The following is a 15,262-nucleotide window of genomic DNA, read 5'->3' as shown; positions in this document are numbered from 1 at the left end:
GTTATTTATTAATTTATTATTATTAATTAAGTAACTGCATATACTATAGTAATCTTCATTACTTTTTAATTACTTTGCAACTGTTCTATGAAGAGCAAGTACTTGTAAGTAAAAATAATAAGACGATGCATACACAGACATGTACTTGGCAAATCAAGTAATCAAGAATATACAACATAATAATATTACGTAAATGTAATCAAAGCAATACGATATTCTGTCAACGCTGAAGCGAGGCAATGATAAGAGTGTGTTTTACATTTTTTCTCGAAACATAGCTACTATAAAATGTAAATTGAATATGTAGCATAAACCTTACACCGAGGAAACATAATAAGTGTGTTGGAATCATCGTGCCACTTGTGGGTTTTCCGTAATACTCTGTAAATGCAAGGAAATGTTAGTCAATGAAGCAAGAAGTATTATCTATGAGCAGCTTAAATATCACAGTATACTTATATAAATTGGTCACGCTGTTATTTTTGCGTATAAATTACAATGCAAATATCTGAGCACGTTTGAGACTTTTGTTTCATTGCTTTAACAAAATATTTTCTCTGTATCTAAGAACACAAGAGACATCTCATGTATTCCAATAATGTTCTTAAGGAACTTTCCATAAAAATTATCAATAAACTATAAGTATATATAAATAAAATTATATATAATTGCTCTTATTCCAAGGCGTTTCATGTTCTGTCTGTTCTTAGATTTTTTATTAAAGTTTCAAGGTTTTTAGTGCAAAAGTTTTATAATAACATTACCTCTTGGTCACGTGAAAACCAATTCGATGCGATCAATCATTAAATGATTAAAAAAATACCTGCAGAATCGATTCATACTTATTAAATAACAGTTTCTCATTAAATTTATCAAGTAATTAAATTATGTTGGAGCTCATTATTATTACGTAATTATTACAGATCGTGGAGAAAGTCCAATCTGTTTGATCATTTTTTTGTGTTTAGATTGTATCTAATGAAGAGTCTAATTTACTTTTGTTTATGTAGTATTAAAATAATGGTATATTACATATTACAAACTTAAAAAAATTATATATTTTTTAAATGTAGTAATACATTTTATTTTATGTTAAAATTGGTTTGTGTAAATATAATTGAAAATCAATATACAATTAACTCGTACATATTTACCAAATCTGTGTCGAACATCACATATATATTTTTTTTATAGCCCAGGCAAAATTAAACTTGTTTTTTTATTACGTAACACATCAATTTATGAATAATATGCCGAGGTCCTTTAACGGTTGTAATTTACTATCCATTCACACAGTTTATACATAATCCTTTGTACAGTGGTTTTGTTCCTTGGCCACTATACAATAATCCTTTATCCATTCAGGGTATTTCGCTCCCCAACTCTAGAGAAAAGCTCTGTTGTTCTACACAAAGCCGTTGCAAATTTTGAATATAAAATTCTAAAAAGCAATTAAATTTTAATTAGAAAATTATACTAATTTTATAAATATTTTTTTTTATATAAGTTATATCGAATTTCTTGTGATACATATACTTCTTTATAATGAATTTTTAAAACGAAATTCTGGGCTATACAGAATTACATATTAAGAAACTTTTATTAAAAATCTTATAAAGTTTTTAGAAACAAATTATAAAATAACGTTGCAATATTAAAGACAGTTGAAATAAATATGGAAATAGTTAAAAATTAAAATATAAAAGTAACGTTCATTATGTTATTTTTAAATGAAAATATAATTTGTTAAATGCTTGAAATAGTAAGTACTTTCGTCTAGTTTAAATTAAATATATGCCTTTTATACATTTGTATTTTATAGAACGTCTCGGTTTTATTGTTTTACTTTTATGTTTGTTGTTGGGAACATTAAAGAGAGACTTTTACACGATAGTTTCAGAGCGAGGACTCTGTAATAAATTCTATCCAGTTTTATTCCTACGGAGAGAACAAAGGGAGTACAGTGCACTTTCAAAAGCCATGCAATTACTCCGGACTAAATGAACGTAAAATTGAAACAAAGAAACCAGTTGGCGACTGATCGCCGAGGATCATTTATTTCCAGCAAAGGAAAAGATCTCCACTTCCTCCTTCACCGCCTTCAGATTTTTCAGTCGAGTTGCGTCCTTAAAACGGCACCACGAAATCAATTAACGAATACTTTTTATTCCGATGATGGCAGGAATTAATTTCGCGAGATTCCTTTGAAGAGTCCCCCTCCCCCCCTCTTTGTAACAGTAGTGATTTAATAATTAATCCTTGAGAGGGCAGAGTTCACTCCATCGAAAATTATATTAATAAACGAAGTTCTCGGGCCATCTCCTCTCACCCTTGTCTCGAGATATCGTTTGACGATTCAATTACCCAAACTGCTCCGGTTTTGGTTAAGTCTGTTGTGGATCCTCCAGAATACCGTAGTGCCAATAACTGTGTACGAATCAATTAAATCACCGAAGAAGATGAAGGAGAAGTAGAAGAAGGCCAGAGCGTTTTGATTGAGCAATATAAATTCAGGACGGCACTAATCAATCGGCGCTCGGCCTCTTTATTGAAGAAGAAGAAAAAATAAGATGAATGAAATCCGCGACGTCGGGATGCTGCTGGTATTGATCCCCTTTCTGCAGCACACACTTAAGTGCCATCTCTCCCTTATAATGACATTAAACAGGGCGAAGCGATGCTCGGATCGGAGATGAAGAATAAGAAACTTGCACTTCTTCTACCGATTCCACTTTAGATATTAACGCAGTTCCTACTTCTTCGTCGTGTTTTCTTTTTTTTTTGCTTCTTCGCCTTATCCCCAATTCCGTTTTGCTTTCCGGCTGCTATGTCTTTAATAAAAAGGGGAAAATTTAATAAACGAAACTGTTATGCGTCGCGGCGCTCGTTCGGAATTCAAAGCCCGCAATTTCCAACTGTCTGTGAAATGCAAGTCGCTTTGAGCACCGAAACGAGGACATATTAAAATAACAAATCCCTTCAGCTCGAACCGAAACTTATTTTTTTATCCTTATATATTTATTTACTCTTTGTCTTGAGTCGACTACCTGAACGGATGCGGGAAAATTTAAGTTGAGAAAATCAGGACTTGTTTACTTCTCAGATGTTTACTGCACGTAGCCTTCCCCTAAATTACATTTAATATTTGAAAACACGCTGAAACTGCTAAGTAAATCAACAAATAAATAATTAATTAATATTGTTCATTCAATAGAAAGCATATTTAGTTATAACAACTATTTTGAGTAATTTTGATATATGATTTATGTAAAAATGCATAATTTTAATATTTGGTAATAAATTAAAAATTCTATATAATCTTTGTGTGGAATCATATATTATAAATTTCATATTAATATTTATTACTTACATTAAAAAATGATTTAAATGTAAAAATGTAGGGTATTTACATTAAAGAAAAGTTGATAATATTTAAAGGACGAATGAGTTGTCATTGGTTACCAGTTCAACCGAGTTTCCTTCGTCGATGAAAAATCAAATGGATGGCTGAACAAAAATTTATTTTTACAGATGCTCGAGAAGAGCGAGAGAGGAATTAGAATGTTCAGTTGAGTTGTTCTTTTGCCAGCGACCTAATTTTCTTGTAATATCTTACATACAAATGGTGAATGTTAATAGCAACGCTCCCCTTCCTTTGTGTAGAATCCACGATCAACTCCTTACAGCATTCAACGGTTTCCGAGAGTGCCCTCCGCCAAGGCTTCATATTTCTGATGCTATTCACCAGAACTCTCGGCAACTTTGTTTCGTATTCTTTGAGTGCCGGATCGCCAGGATTGAACGTATGGCACATCCTCACTAAATCAGTTATGTACGGATGCAAGTATTCGAGCGTGTGCTTGATGTACGACATGTACTCCATCCAGCATTCGTATGCAGCTTCCAAATAGGGCTCGTTATCATGCGAAGTGGGCCGTATCAGTTCTTCTGTAAATGATTGAATTGATGAGCACTATGTGCGAGTGGAATGCCTAATTTAGTTATGCTCACGGATAAAGTGCGCGTATATCTTGCAGTTCCTCTGCATATCGTACACCAAAATAATGTAATACTTGACGGCAAGAGATGGCACATCGTTCGAGCCGTACTTGTTACGTTGCACGAAGAATTTTGCTAAACATTCGGTGGCCATCCGTACATCATCCTCGCTATTAAACCATTTCGGCTCGAGATGGTCTTGGTAAATCTTCAGTTCTTCGCTGAAACTCGTCATGACCTTCTCGTCTTTGACTTCGTCTTCGTGCAGTATATAACTGTTGTTCGGAGTTTTACACATTCTCTCGGAATACTGCTCTTCCTCGACTTGCGTTTTCTGTTGGTGATCACCGCACGCCGCATCTGGTGATACTTCGCTTCCGCGATTCCCGGATTGGTCTCTTTGCAACTTCTTCGCTTTAAACAGCACTCTCATCTCCTTAGCGGATGAATCGTGATCTCCGGCCTGTTTCTGTCTCATCATCTCAGCGTCTTCTAAACGCTTAATTTTATTGGTCAAATTTTTTATCGCCCTCCATCGCATCTTATCGTTCATATTGTCAAATTTCACTTTGCTACTTCGATTTACCGAGAGAATTAATTCCAAAAGCTTCTTGAGACGATCCCTGCAATCATCGTTGAATATATGGTAGTGTTCTTTCAGCACCGCCTCAACCAAGTGACAGTTCGGCAATGCCAATTGTCTTAAGCGATCGCTGTACGTTTCCCTGGCAACATCTTTTAATTTCAAAGAGAAATTTTCATCATGGTTATTGCGATGATGGCGATGATGATGATGATGGTTCTTAGCTCCTTAAAGCTTTCAGTGCAGTTTAAAGCGAATGGGTTTAATTTAATCTTTCGTACCTGGGGATCTGCTAGACGCCTTCATAATTTTCCACGAAACTGTGAATTTCTTGCGAACCGACAAAAACAATGATCACGTGAAATTTAAACTCCAAATGTTTTATACGTGATTACCAACTGGCATTTGTCACTCGAAACAAATTTCCTTGACAGTTTCTAGCCGATTTGTTGCCATGGAACTTTCGGAACGAGCTACTGCGTTTTGCAGGCAGATAAAGATTTAAGTAATTAACGTGTATGTGGAAGGGGAGGATTATTATACTTTTTTTTTTCGCTTCCCTTCTTTAACAAGGGAGGGTTCGTTAACATTGCAGGAGCACGGAATTTACGAACTTTCGAGCCCCTTGCCCTGGAGGAGTGCTTTAGGGCAGCAGGGGTTGGTTGGCTGGTTGGGTTGGTTTAGCGAGTGAGGAGGAAATGCAACCCTTATCGGTTGCATGCAGGATAATAAAGCAGCGCACTTGACATTCCCCGGGACATATATCAGAAACTTTCAGCGTTGCCGCGGGGGTGCGATTATTGATTTTTATTAAATACGAAACCCCTCACACACATAAAGATAAGACCACGACTTTGTACAAAAAAAATGCCAAGAAGAAACGAACATCAGCGTTCACGAACTTTCGGCCAGTCACTCACTCACTGTTTGTATTACTTCCATTTCCCAACTATTTCAACATGCAAACGGTATACACTACTAATTAATTAGCATGATTCTGAAGTTTTTACTTGACGAAGAAAGAGAGATTCTTTTAAAAGATGAAAGAACATAACTCCATTGAAGGCATAAAACATGTACATGTACATTCAATATAATTTAAAAAAATCTGATTAACAAAAGCATAAACGACATGTAATCATAATTATATTCTGGAATTTATATATAACTGAGATGTCTCTATTGTCATATGTTACACTAATCCATAAATTTTATTATTTGAATTATACCAATGTCAATTAAGTTAATTAACTTAAAATAATTATATACATTAAAAGCACATTATAACAGTACTAATGACGACAAATTTGTAATGACAGCTAAGCCATTACAAAAAAATATAATTTGATTTTAAATTAATTGTAAAGAATTAACAAATAATTAACATAATTATCAATATTGACGGAAAGTCAATATCCCTTTATCTGTATGTAAACAACAAATTAAATTTATTATGAATGTCATGTATAATTGTTACAAACAAGATTTAGTACAATAATTCAAATACTTATAGCAAAAAATGTATGAAACAAAAAAACACACATGTATAATTGCAACGGGGAATTGACCATTAAGTGCAATAATTATAAGATTGCCATGTTAATAAATTGTACAAGTATATTTTTATTATACTTCGCATTGCTGTTTAAAGGAAGATTATTTATGTTTGCCCTTAGGTATATGTGCTTAGATACTTTTTCATTACTTTGTAGAAAGTTTGAATGAAGGAACATTGATTAAAAATGTTGAAGATATCTTTGTTTTATATCAAAAAACTTAAGGTTTTTACAAACAAATATTTTTTTATGAAACTTAGTGCTGTTTAAAATAAGATGATTATATTTTACTCTCTTGGAGATTAAATGTTAGTTTTTTTATAATTTTAGTTTAAACGGAGATAACATTGTTTTATTTAACAAGAAACTTAAGGTTTTATCGATTCAAACAAATAGATTTGCATTTTAGGCATCATCGGATTAAATTGGATTTAAAGTGAAAATTTAATGAATTTACGCAATACGCAACAAAATCAGATTAAGTTCATTGAATGTGATGATTAAAATCGGCGCGGTGCAACCTCGGAAACAAAGTTACTTTAAGCCTGGGATGGATTATGGATCTTTGGCTGTCTGAATTTGAAGAAGTTCGAATTAATCCCACTTCGCTTTTTACATGCAGCGGTGGGTTTAATTAATTAATCGCGAATGGAAATGACGAGGGACGATCCCGAATAATGTTCTCAGGTGTAATGGACTTTATCCTCCATTACGTTATCAAAACTCGGTCGTCCTTCCCCTAGATTTTGGGTGCACGAAAAAGAAATAGAAGGGAGGCTCACCCTCTTCGGTTTCAAAAGCTTTCCTCCTAGCAGGAAAGGAAGACGCCCCCGCAGGGCACATTTTATTATAGTAATCTCGCCATATCAAATCTTGGAAAGAAATCATTACCGATGTCGCCGGAGCGACAGTAATGGATTTCTTTTATAATTTGTTCCGTCGAGGCGAGAAGGCGTCGACGAGGCGCGTTTCAATGCAAATTTAATTTTGTTAATTTATCTCTAACATTCTCTCTCTCTCTATTTCAGACTGAATTATCCCATAATCTGCAGCAGTTGTCGGAGAGGGCGCGATCGACGACCGAGTTCATACAGAGGCTCAAAGGGATGAGCGATAAAGTCAACGTGAGTATTCTCGCTCTGGGTGTTGGATGTTTTGAGTGGACGTTTTTAATTGCTTCTTCTTTGATTCGCAGGAGAACTGCCTGGAATTCGAGAGTTTGGTTTCCGCCCAGTGTGATGCCCTGATCGCGGCCATCCATGCCCGTAGGGCACAGCTGCTCGAGTGCATCAGACAGGACAAAGACTTGAGAGTGCGGGCCCTCAAGGAGCAAGTCGCGACCTGCACTGCCCGCCTCCAACACACCACCGCCCTCCTACAATTCTGCATCGAGGCTCTGAAAGAAACGGACAGCGCCGCATTTTTACAAGTAAACCCATTTTCTCTTTCTTTTTCAACCACCTTATTAATGATGGTGATTCAATATCAACGGGAATATTGAATCTTTAAGTTTATTACTGTAAAACGACGACCTCAGAAACAAGTTTTTCAATTATAAACTAATCAAATTACACCCAACAGATTACGTACCGATTAGTTAATAAGTAAACCTTACATGTTTCTTAATTAATTTTAGTACACTATAATATATTGCATACATAAAAAAGTTATTATTGTTAGTTAATCATTATTACCAAAACTATAAAATTACAAAAAAAATAATGAAAGGAAATAATCATGTAACTTTTAATATATTATTAATATTTTTTTTTCTATTTATCACAATCTATATTAATAGAAATATAGAACATTTATATTATATAAATTATTATACGATTAATAGATATATGAACAAACATGTGTAATTCTGATCTTGGGTTGCGTGGACTATTAAAGTTTAATTTTAAAGATCGCAATTCGTTACGTTATATTTTGTTTTCAGGTGGGCAGCATGTTGATAGGTCGTGTGGCAAATACGGATCATTCGTGGCACAAGGAGTGGACGGCCCCAAGGGTCTCGCCCCACTTTGACCTCACCCTCGACGACAAGTCTGTGCACAGGGCCATAGATCAGCTGAACTTTATACAGATGAAACGTGAGTTGCATCAATTAAACTATTCCTTTCCTCTCGCTCCGCATCAGACAACAACAACTAAAACTGGAACAAACGTAAAGAAAAGGCGCATGCATAATGAAATTCATGTTCAGCATTTTGCGCGCTAGCATTTAATTAAAGAGCACCGAAAAAAAATGTAATGTAGGGGAATGCGCGAAAGATGAATATACTTACTATTCTATTTGAATTGTAATTGCACGAACTCGTGTTTTTATCCTTTAGTTCATAAAGGTTTTAAATAATTAACGAAACACATTCTTCAACCCGAGACTGGTTTAAAATGATCCAATTTTTTTTTTGTAATTTCCGTCCTTTAGCTTACAAAGATGGCGAAGAACGGGTCCCTGCAGGTAACAGACAAAACCAATAAAAAAAAATATATTATATCGCATGAGTTGAGGAGAGCAGGGTTTGCGTTTTATAATTTCGTAATGTTGTTGAATTTTACTTTTATATTTATTTAAATATAATTTCCTTTTTCCGTTTCGTTCGTTACTTCGTTGTTTTTTTTTTGTATGAATTGTAACTTTCTGTCGTATTTCCATTTATTAAGAGCGTTCTGTAATTTGTAGCTCCGGCAGCTCCGACAATAATTCCAGAAGAATGCAGCGCCGAGAATAATTCTGTGACGGTGGCCTGGCAGCCACCCCCGCAGAGTCACGTCGAAGGATACGTTTTGGAATTGGACGACGGCAACGGAGGCGACTTCAGGGTGAGTTTCCATTTAGATTCTGTTCGTCGGTAGGGGGTTTGTAGGAGGAGGATACAAAGGAGGAGGTTTATCCTTGTTCGAATCAGGTCCTTCCTTTTTTTTCTCCGGACGACCATCGAGGGGACACTGGTATTGAGAGACAACACGTGCAATTGCTCGAATCGATCAATTACCGGCTCCCTCGAAAATTGGCAATGCAGTTGTGATAAAATTGGTGCATCGGGGGATGGGACCGACCCGAGTGATTAATGGCCTTTTGGTGCCGCAATTGCCACATGACTCACACCCCAGGCCCCTGGACTAATATCAAATACTGACTCCTATATTGGCCCTTGATATACCCATTCGAAAGTTATATACCTACAACTTTTACATCCATCCCAATCATTCATCTCGACTCAATCATATTGCAACACGAAATGCTCATCTGTAAATTACTTATTTTGTCCAAAATCTGATTATGTCTCCATAAATACAATGTTTTATACTTTCAATAGTTATTATATTCTTCGGAATTATTTACAATACTTCTTCTTGTTTAACATGTACTTGTACCAGTTTCTAAATACACGAAACTCGCGTCTTTATATTAGGAGAAACTTCTATCAATACCTGATTATCTCTTAGAATACATTCCTAAATACGAAACTTTAATTTTTTTGTTGAAAGTGATAATTTCAACACAGTAATTAAATGTATATAATATTAACTTTTAAAATATCAATAACATTTATGTGTAGTTTATTTTTTGTTCTTCGGAAATTCGCCAATCAGACGACTAGTGATACGCAAGAGAATTTTGGTAGTTCACGAAGTAATTTGAATATATTTGCAATTTTAATTTTCTAATATTCTGATTCTACTTTTTTGCATGAAATTTTGAGTTTAGTCCGCGGGATGCAATATTTTGAATTTAGTAGTCCGCGGGACTATTTTGAGTTTAATGGTCCATGAGGTCAACAAGTTAGACGACCGCTAATCTGGTACATAGTTTCTCAACCTACGAGTTGCGACACAATAATGGATCGCGTTATTTTTTTTTTATGAATCCTAATATGACAGTTACTATCTTGTATATTGTAGTCAAAACTACTACCTTATTTTTCATTTGAATTATATTCATTTGTTCTACTTATTTGATTATTTTTTAACAGAAATGTGATGCAGTATACTATACAAACTTATTATTATCGTTCTTTTATTGTCCCATATGATGCATCAAAAATAGTGATCAAAAGATTTAAATGGTACAATCAGATTCTGAATGAAATTGGGCTCTCCTTTGATATGTAAGAGGGTATACGAACTCTATGAGGGACGCGTATTTGTACGGGAAGAAGAAGTGTTTTGTTTCATGGTCATGCATAATCGAGGGAAGGGAAGTGGAACCCGCACCCCGCACGTTATTCAAAACGAGACTACCCTACCTCTTTTCATAAATATAATAATCATGACAGCCATTAGTCCCTCGTCTGGCTCCTTCCATTCTAATTCACGTTTTTATACTCTTAATTATTCAAACCGCTATTATTCGGAAAACACCCCTTCACAACAATACAAATCTCGGAACGATAAAATTTGTGAAAATTTCATAATTTCATAATTTTCTCAAAAATTCTAAATTTTGCTTTTTTGTAGGAGGTATACTGCGGCATCGAAACTATCTGCACCGTGGACGGATTACATTTTCATTGCATGTACAACGCGAGGGTGAAAGCTTTCAACAGCACCGGCGAAGGAGAATACAGCGAATTGATAGGTTTGCAAACCGCAGAAGGTGAGATGAAGATTCTATATTGTGATCGACACTTTCTAATAATATTGTGTTCCCTTTTTGTTGCATTGATTTGCGTGTAGTTGCTTGGTTCTCGTTCGATCCAGTTCTCTCAGGCCCAGGGCTTCATTATTCGGAGGACAGTTTAACGGTGACTGGGGAAGGTTGGGAACACCGGGTGGCACTTGGTAGTGTCGGATTTAGCAGAGGCGTCCACTACTGGGAATTCAGCATTGACAAATTCGATGCGGATACAGATCCGGCCTTTGGCATCGCCAGGATCGATGTAGCCAGAGATAAAATGCTCGGTAGGCTCGACGATGCATGTTAAATCGATACGACGAATTCATATCCCTTTTTCTGTTTAGGTAAAGACGACAAGGGCTGGGCTATGTACATAGACAGGCAACGGTCTTGGTTCCAACATGCCGGAGGGCACGAGGAACGGGTGGATGGCGGCATCAGTCCCGGCAGCACGGTCGGAGTACTCCTAGATTTGGATAGACACACTTTAGCTTTTTACGTGAACGAGGAGCCCCAGGGCTCCGTCGCTTTCAGAGACCTGTACGGAGTGTTCTATCCTGCAATAAGTATCAATCGCGGCGTCAGCGTGAGCCTCCACACAGCAATAGATCCACCATCCGATGTAGAAGAGACATAAATTCTAAACTTATATAGATATATACATATGAACAATTTTATTTCCTAGATAGTTCTTTCATTTAAATGTTTAACATATCTTAACTATGACGTCCTTAAATGCAAACAAAATTATTTCTTCCCACATATATAAATATTTCCTCCAAACAACAAGACAATACTTTCGTTCTCCGTGTCACACAATATAATAATAACAATATACACGCGATTTAATCATACACCAATTACTTATTATTCGGATTAATAATTTTATAATCATAAAAGACTGAATGCACAAACGTTTCGATTTCGTTCTTTTTTCGAAATACATATAAACTAAGTGAATGTGAACTGAAAAGTATATGTCCATGAATTGCTAACAACGGATTTAGCAAAGCTAGATTTAAGAATAGTTTACAATTTATTATTTTGATTGTTGTTTTTTTATTTAATTTTAAATGCTTCATGTATTTTCGTGTCTGTTCCACATATTTTCTAGTCCTAAAAAGAAAGCGAATTGAAAATTTAGCTCAATATAAATTTATTATAAGGAAAACGAATTTATGAATGCTCCAATAATAATTATGGGACCTATAATGTACACACTCAATATTAAATCATGTGAACAAATCCTGCCTAATTTTCCTTTGCCATTTTTATTTTATATTTTATTTGTTTATTGTAAACAATTTGTTTAGAACAACTGCGTATTTATTATAATATTTGTTATATATTTAAAATATATATATATATATAATAGATTTAAGGCAATTAGTATAATTTATTTTATTGTGTTATTTTCCATTTATTATATCTTACTATTGATATACATATATTACACAAATATTAATGTAATGTCACATGTAAATAAAATTTGTATAAATAAATTCCAATACATTTAATTTAGTGACCTTAAATTTGATTCAAAATACAATTCATATTAAAAAAGGTTTTTAATTTCGGTATTAACTATTATTTAACGTGTTTTCATATTTGTAAATAAAGATTTAGTATAATGAAATGCGTCTTTTCTTCAAAATATTTGTTCTTATTTTATGGCTTATTAATGTTAAATTAAAAATAACATTAAGTTATGAAAAGCTAAGAAGAATTTTCGTTACAAAATTAAAAAACTAGCAAAATTATGGGACTTTTAACTAGAAAATGTGTTATCTTTCCTGCAATAAAATTCTTAAATCGTGTATATTAATACTGGAAGTTTAAGAACATGGCCAACATATACCATTAAATATAACGATCGCTTCCATATAAAATATATACATATACAGTGGAACCTCGCTTAACGAGTTTAATCCGTTCCAAACTTTCCGGATTTTTCCTCATAATATGTGTACACAAGTTTTAAATATGATGTAGTAAGCGCGCAATCCCGGATTTCTCTTCTCATTGTCACTCGTTATGTGAAAAGTCGCTCGTTAAGCGAGTAATTTTTCTTAGAATTCATTTTGCTCGCTAAACAAAATGCTCGTTATGCGAGGTACTCTTTAAGCGAGGTTCCACTATATCTTGATTCACAAATACAATTCAAATTTAAATGAAAGCAAGGAACTGGTTGCCATCTCTTGACGATGTTCTAAAACGTAAATATTAAAATTAGTATTGAATATTATTATTTTTCTCTTTAATTATTGCGAATTATTACATTTAAATATTTGAATCTATCTAAATGTAAGCATTTATGCTAAGATAATACAAATTGAATTTACTTATAGTAGTTCAAATGCACTTGACATAAGTGAAGGGAAGTGAAGCATGTTTCAATTGGACATAAGCAGATCAAAGTATACGGAGTAAATAGGGGTGGCGTAATAATTGATTTATATTAATTAACTTACGAAAAGTACGTACAAGATGATTACTAAAGAGAGCTTAGGAGATTTACAAGAGAAGTTTGAAAAAGTGAAGAAATTGGTGGAGGAAGATGCAAGATTTGATCCAGAAACACAACCCTACTTCTCAAAATACTCTGCAAGGCAAAATCTGATATCAATGAATGCTTTAATTGAGAATCTCAAAGAGAAACAAGGACCAGACAGTCCTGATTATCCAAAATTAATAGGTAATTGTATTCATATCTTATTAAAACAGATTTGTATCAATATAACCATTTTTAGGGATGCACGGGACAGTCAAATTAAATTTGGGCATGATTGCAGTTGACACTGAAGAACTGACAATTGGTGAAAAGCATTTTCAAGAGTGTGCTAAAATTATTGAAGGTTTTGAAGACAAACTTGAAGTAGCTTCTGTTAATTTGCATATGTTGAATCAATTGGGAACAGTCTGGGCTAGATGGGATTACGAAAAAGGACAGGAGCATTTGGAAAAGGCTGATTCTTTTTATAAGCAAATTAAAGAATCTGGCCTTGTACCAATTGATTGCAATGATATTTTCAATGTAAATTATGAGTTGAATGAAGAAGATGCCATGAAGAAATTTGAAAAGCTATATACACTTACATTGTATTATTTAGCACAAGTTTACAGTCTAAAGGATCCTGTGAAAAGCGCCATATTCTGTCATAAAACGTTGCAAAGGCAACTGGAGAGTAATGACTATGAGGAAATTGATTGGATTTTGAATACAGCTACATTGTCTCAGTTTTTGATGGAAAAGAATGGATTTAAACAGGCTAGACATCACTTGAGCGCTAGTTGGTATATGCTGGACGAGCATAAGAAAAAACTAGATGCGATTGTTGAACGAGACGATGAATATTTCGCGAAATTGGAAACGTACCAGCATCGTTTTGCAGATGTTGCAAGATGTTGGGGTAAATATGGTTTAGTACTCTTGGTTAACTCAAGAGATAGATTGGTGAACACTTCTGATATTGATGCAACAGCAAGTATTTGCACTGATATTTCCAAACTCAATATAACTGAAGAACTAACTGAGTGGGACTTTCCCACATTAGAATTAAGCAAATATGAGGAGGAAGTGACTGATCAATTCGTGCTAACTATAGAAGACGCCAAAAAGGTTTTCTTGAACGCTCAAAAGTGGCTAAACAGAGCACAGGAATACTACAGCTTAGAATCGTTAGCTTCTGATTATATTGAGATCGCGCAAGATTACAGTAAACTGTATGATGCGTTAGTATTTTACGAAGAAAATCCTGATAATAGATCGAAATTGATTAAGCGGGCCATCGATGTTTTGGAGCAGGTGCTGTCTGAGGTGAATCCAACGTATTACATGCAGTACTGCAGACCGATCTGGTTCCGACTAGGCATGTTATATTCTGATTTAATTGATATCAAGTTGGATAGAATCAAAGAAAGCACAGCTCGACCAAATCCACATGCATTGAAGAAAATCAACGCCTTGGTCGATAAAAGCTTGAAACACTTTAACTCTTTCGTTGATAGCTTTAAAAATTCTTCTGGGGAGCTACCTAAGAAAATGACTGAAGACATGGAGAAACCATTTCTACAGGCATATTTCCATTTGGCCGTTTTACAAACGAGACATATAACTTTGGATAAGAATGTTCAATTGAAGAATACCGAAGAGAGTATGAAATTCTATAAAATGTTTGTTGATTACTGTAACGCGAACGAAAGCGCTGTAGGTTGCGTTAAAGAGGAGCTGTCCGTAGCCAAAGAGATGGTTACGTTATTACCATTAAAGATTGCAAAGTTACGAAATGAATTGCCTTTACCAAGATAGTTTTGTTGAGCAATTGTATATGATATATATTGTTTGGTTGTTTTTTTATATATTATTTGTATATTTATAATAGTTTTAATATGATATTGTAGGATGTGCTATGATCATTATAATGATTATGGATAATAATAATACGATAATAAAAATTTTAAATTGAATATTCTGGTTAGTTTTATTTCCGTTGGGTT

At 34.4% G+C, this 15,262-nt stretch overlaps 2 protein-coding genes across 2 annotated transcripts; both read left to right on the top strand.

Annotated features, from left to right (window-relative positions):
- Window positions 1-5,541: 5,541 nt before the first annotated feature.
- Window positions 5,542-11,775, top strand: LOC108565144 (E3 ubiquitin-protein ligase TRIM9). Its single transcript, XM_017924433.1, has 9 exons — window positions 5,542-5,550; window positions 7,167-7,262; window positions 7,334-7,567; window positions 8,081-8,234; window positions 8,573-8,605; window positions 8,828-8,967; window positions 10,606-10,744; window positions 10,825-11,049; window positions 11,110-11,775. Exons 1-9 carry the CDS (start codon window positions 5,542-5,544, stop codon window positions 11,400-11,402), a joined length of 1,323 nt encoding a protein of 440 aa, XP_017779922.1. The 3' UTR covers window positions 11,403-11,775.
- A 1,367-nt stretch (window positions 11,776-13,142) lies between these two features.
- Window positions 13,143-15,171, top strand: LOC108565146 (protein KBP homolog). The gene is made up of 2 exons (XM_017924435.1): window positions 13,143-13,460; window positions 13,516-15,171. The coding sequence occupies exons 1-2, from the start codon at window positions 13,253-13,255 to the stop codon at window positions 15,072-15,074; spliced, it is 1,767 nt and encodes a 588-aa protein (XP_017779924.1). The 5' UTR covers window positions 13,143-13,252; the 3' UTR covers window positions 15,075-15,171.
- Window positions 15,172-15,262: the final 91 nt, after the last annotated feature.

Source organism: Nicrophorus vespilloides, unplaced genomic scaffold, assembly GCF_001412225.1.
Source record: "Nicrophorus vespilloides isolate i.1.1-1 unplaced genomic scaffold, Nicve_v1.0, whole genome shotgun sequence".
In the NCBI taxonomy this organism is placed as follows: Eukaryota; Metazoa; Arthropoda; class Insecta; order Coleoptera; family Silphidae; genus Nicrophorus; species Nicrophorus vespilloides.
The sequence above is the reverse complement of the archived record's forward strand: the minus strand, read 5'-3'. Positions and strand labels throughout refer to the sequence as shown.

What these genes read in the sequence shown, in the direction of transcription:
- LOC108565144 (XM_017924433.1), top strand. An exon ending in GGATGAGCGATAAAGTCAAC is followed by an intron (nt 7,263 to 7,333) that starts GTGAGTATTCTC and finishes TTTGATTCGCAG; the next exon opens with GAGAACTGCCTGGAATTCGA. An exon ending in ACAGCGCCGCATTTTTACAA is followed by an intron (nt 7,568 to 8,080) that starts GTAAACCCATTT and finishes TTTTGTTTTCAG; the next exon opens with GTGGGCAGCATGTTGATAGG.
- LOC108565146 (XM_017924435.1), top strand. Translation starts at nt 13,253, where the DNA reads ATGATTACTAAAGAGAGCTTAGGAGATTTACAAGAGAAGTTTGAAAAA. An exon ending in TGATTATCCAAAATTAATAG is followed by an intron (nt 13,461 to 13,515) that starts GTAATTGTATTC and finishes AACCATTTTTAG; the next exon opens with GGATGCACGGGACAGTCAAA.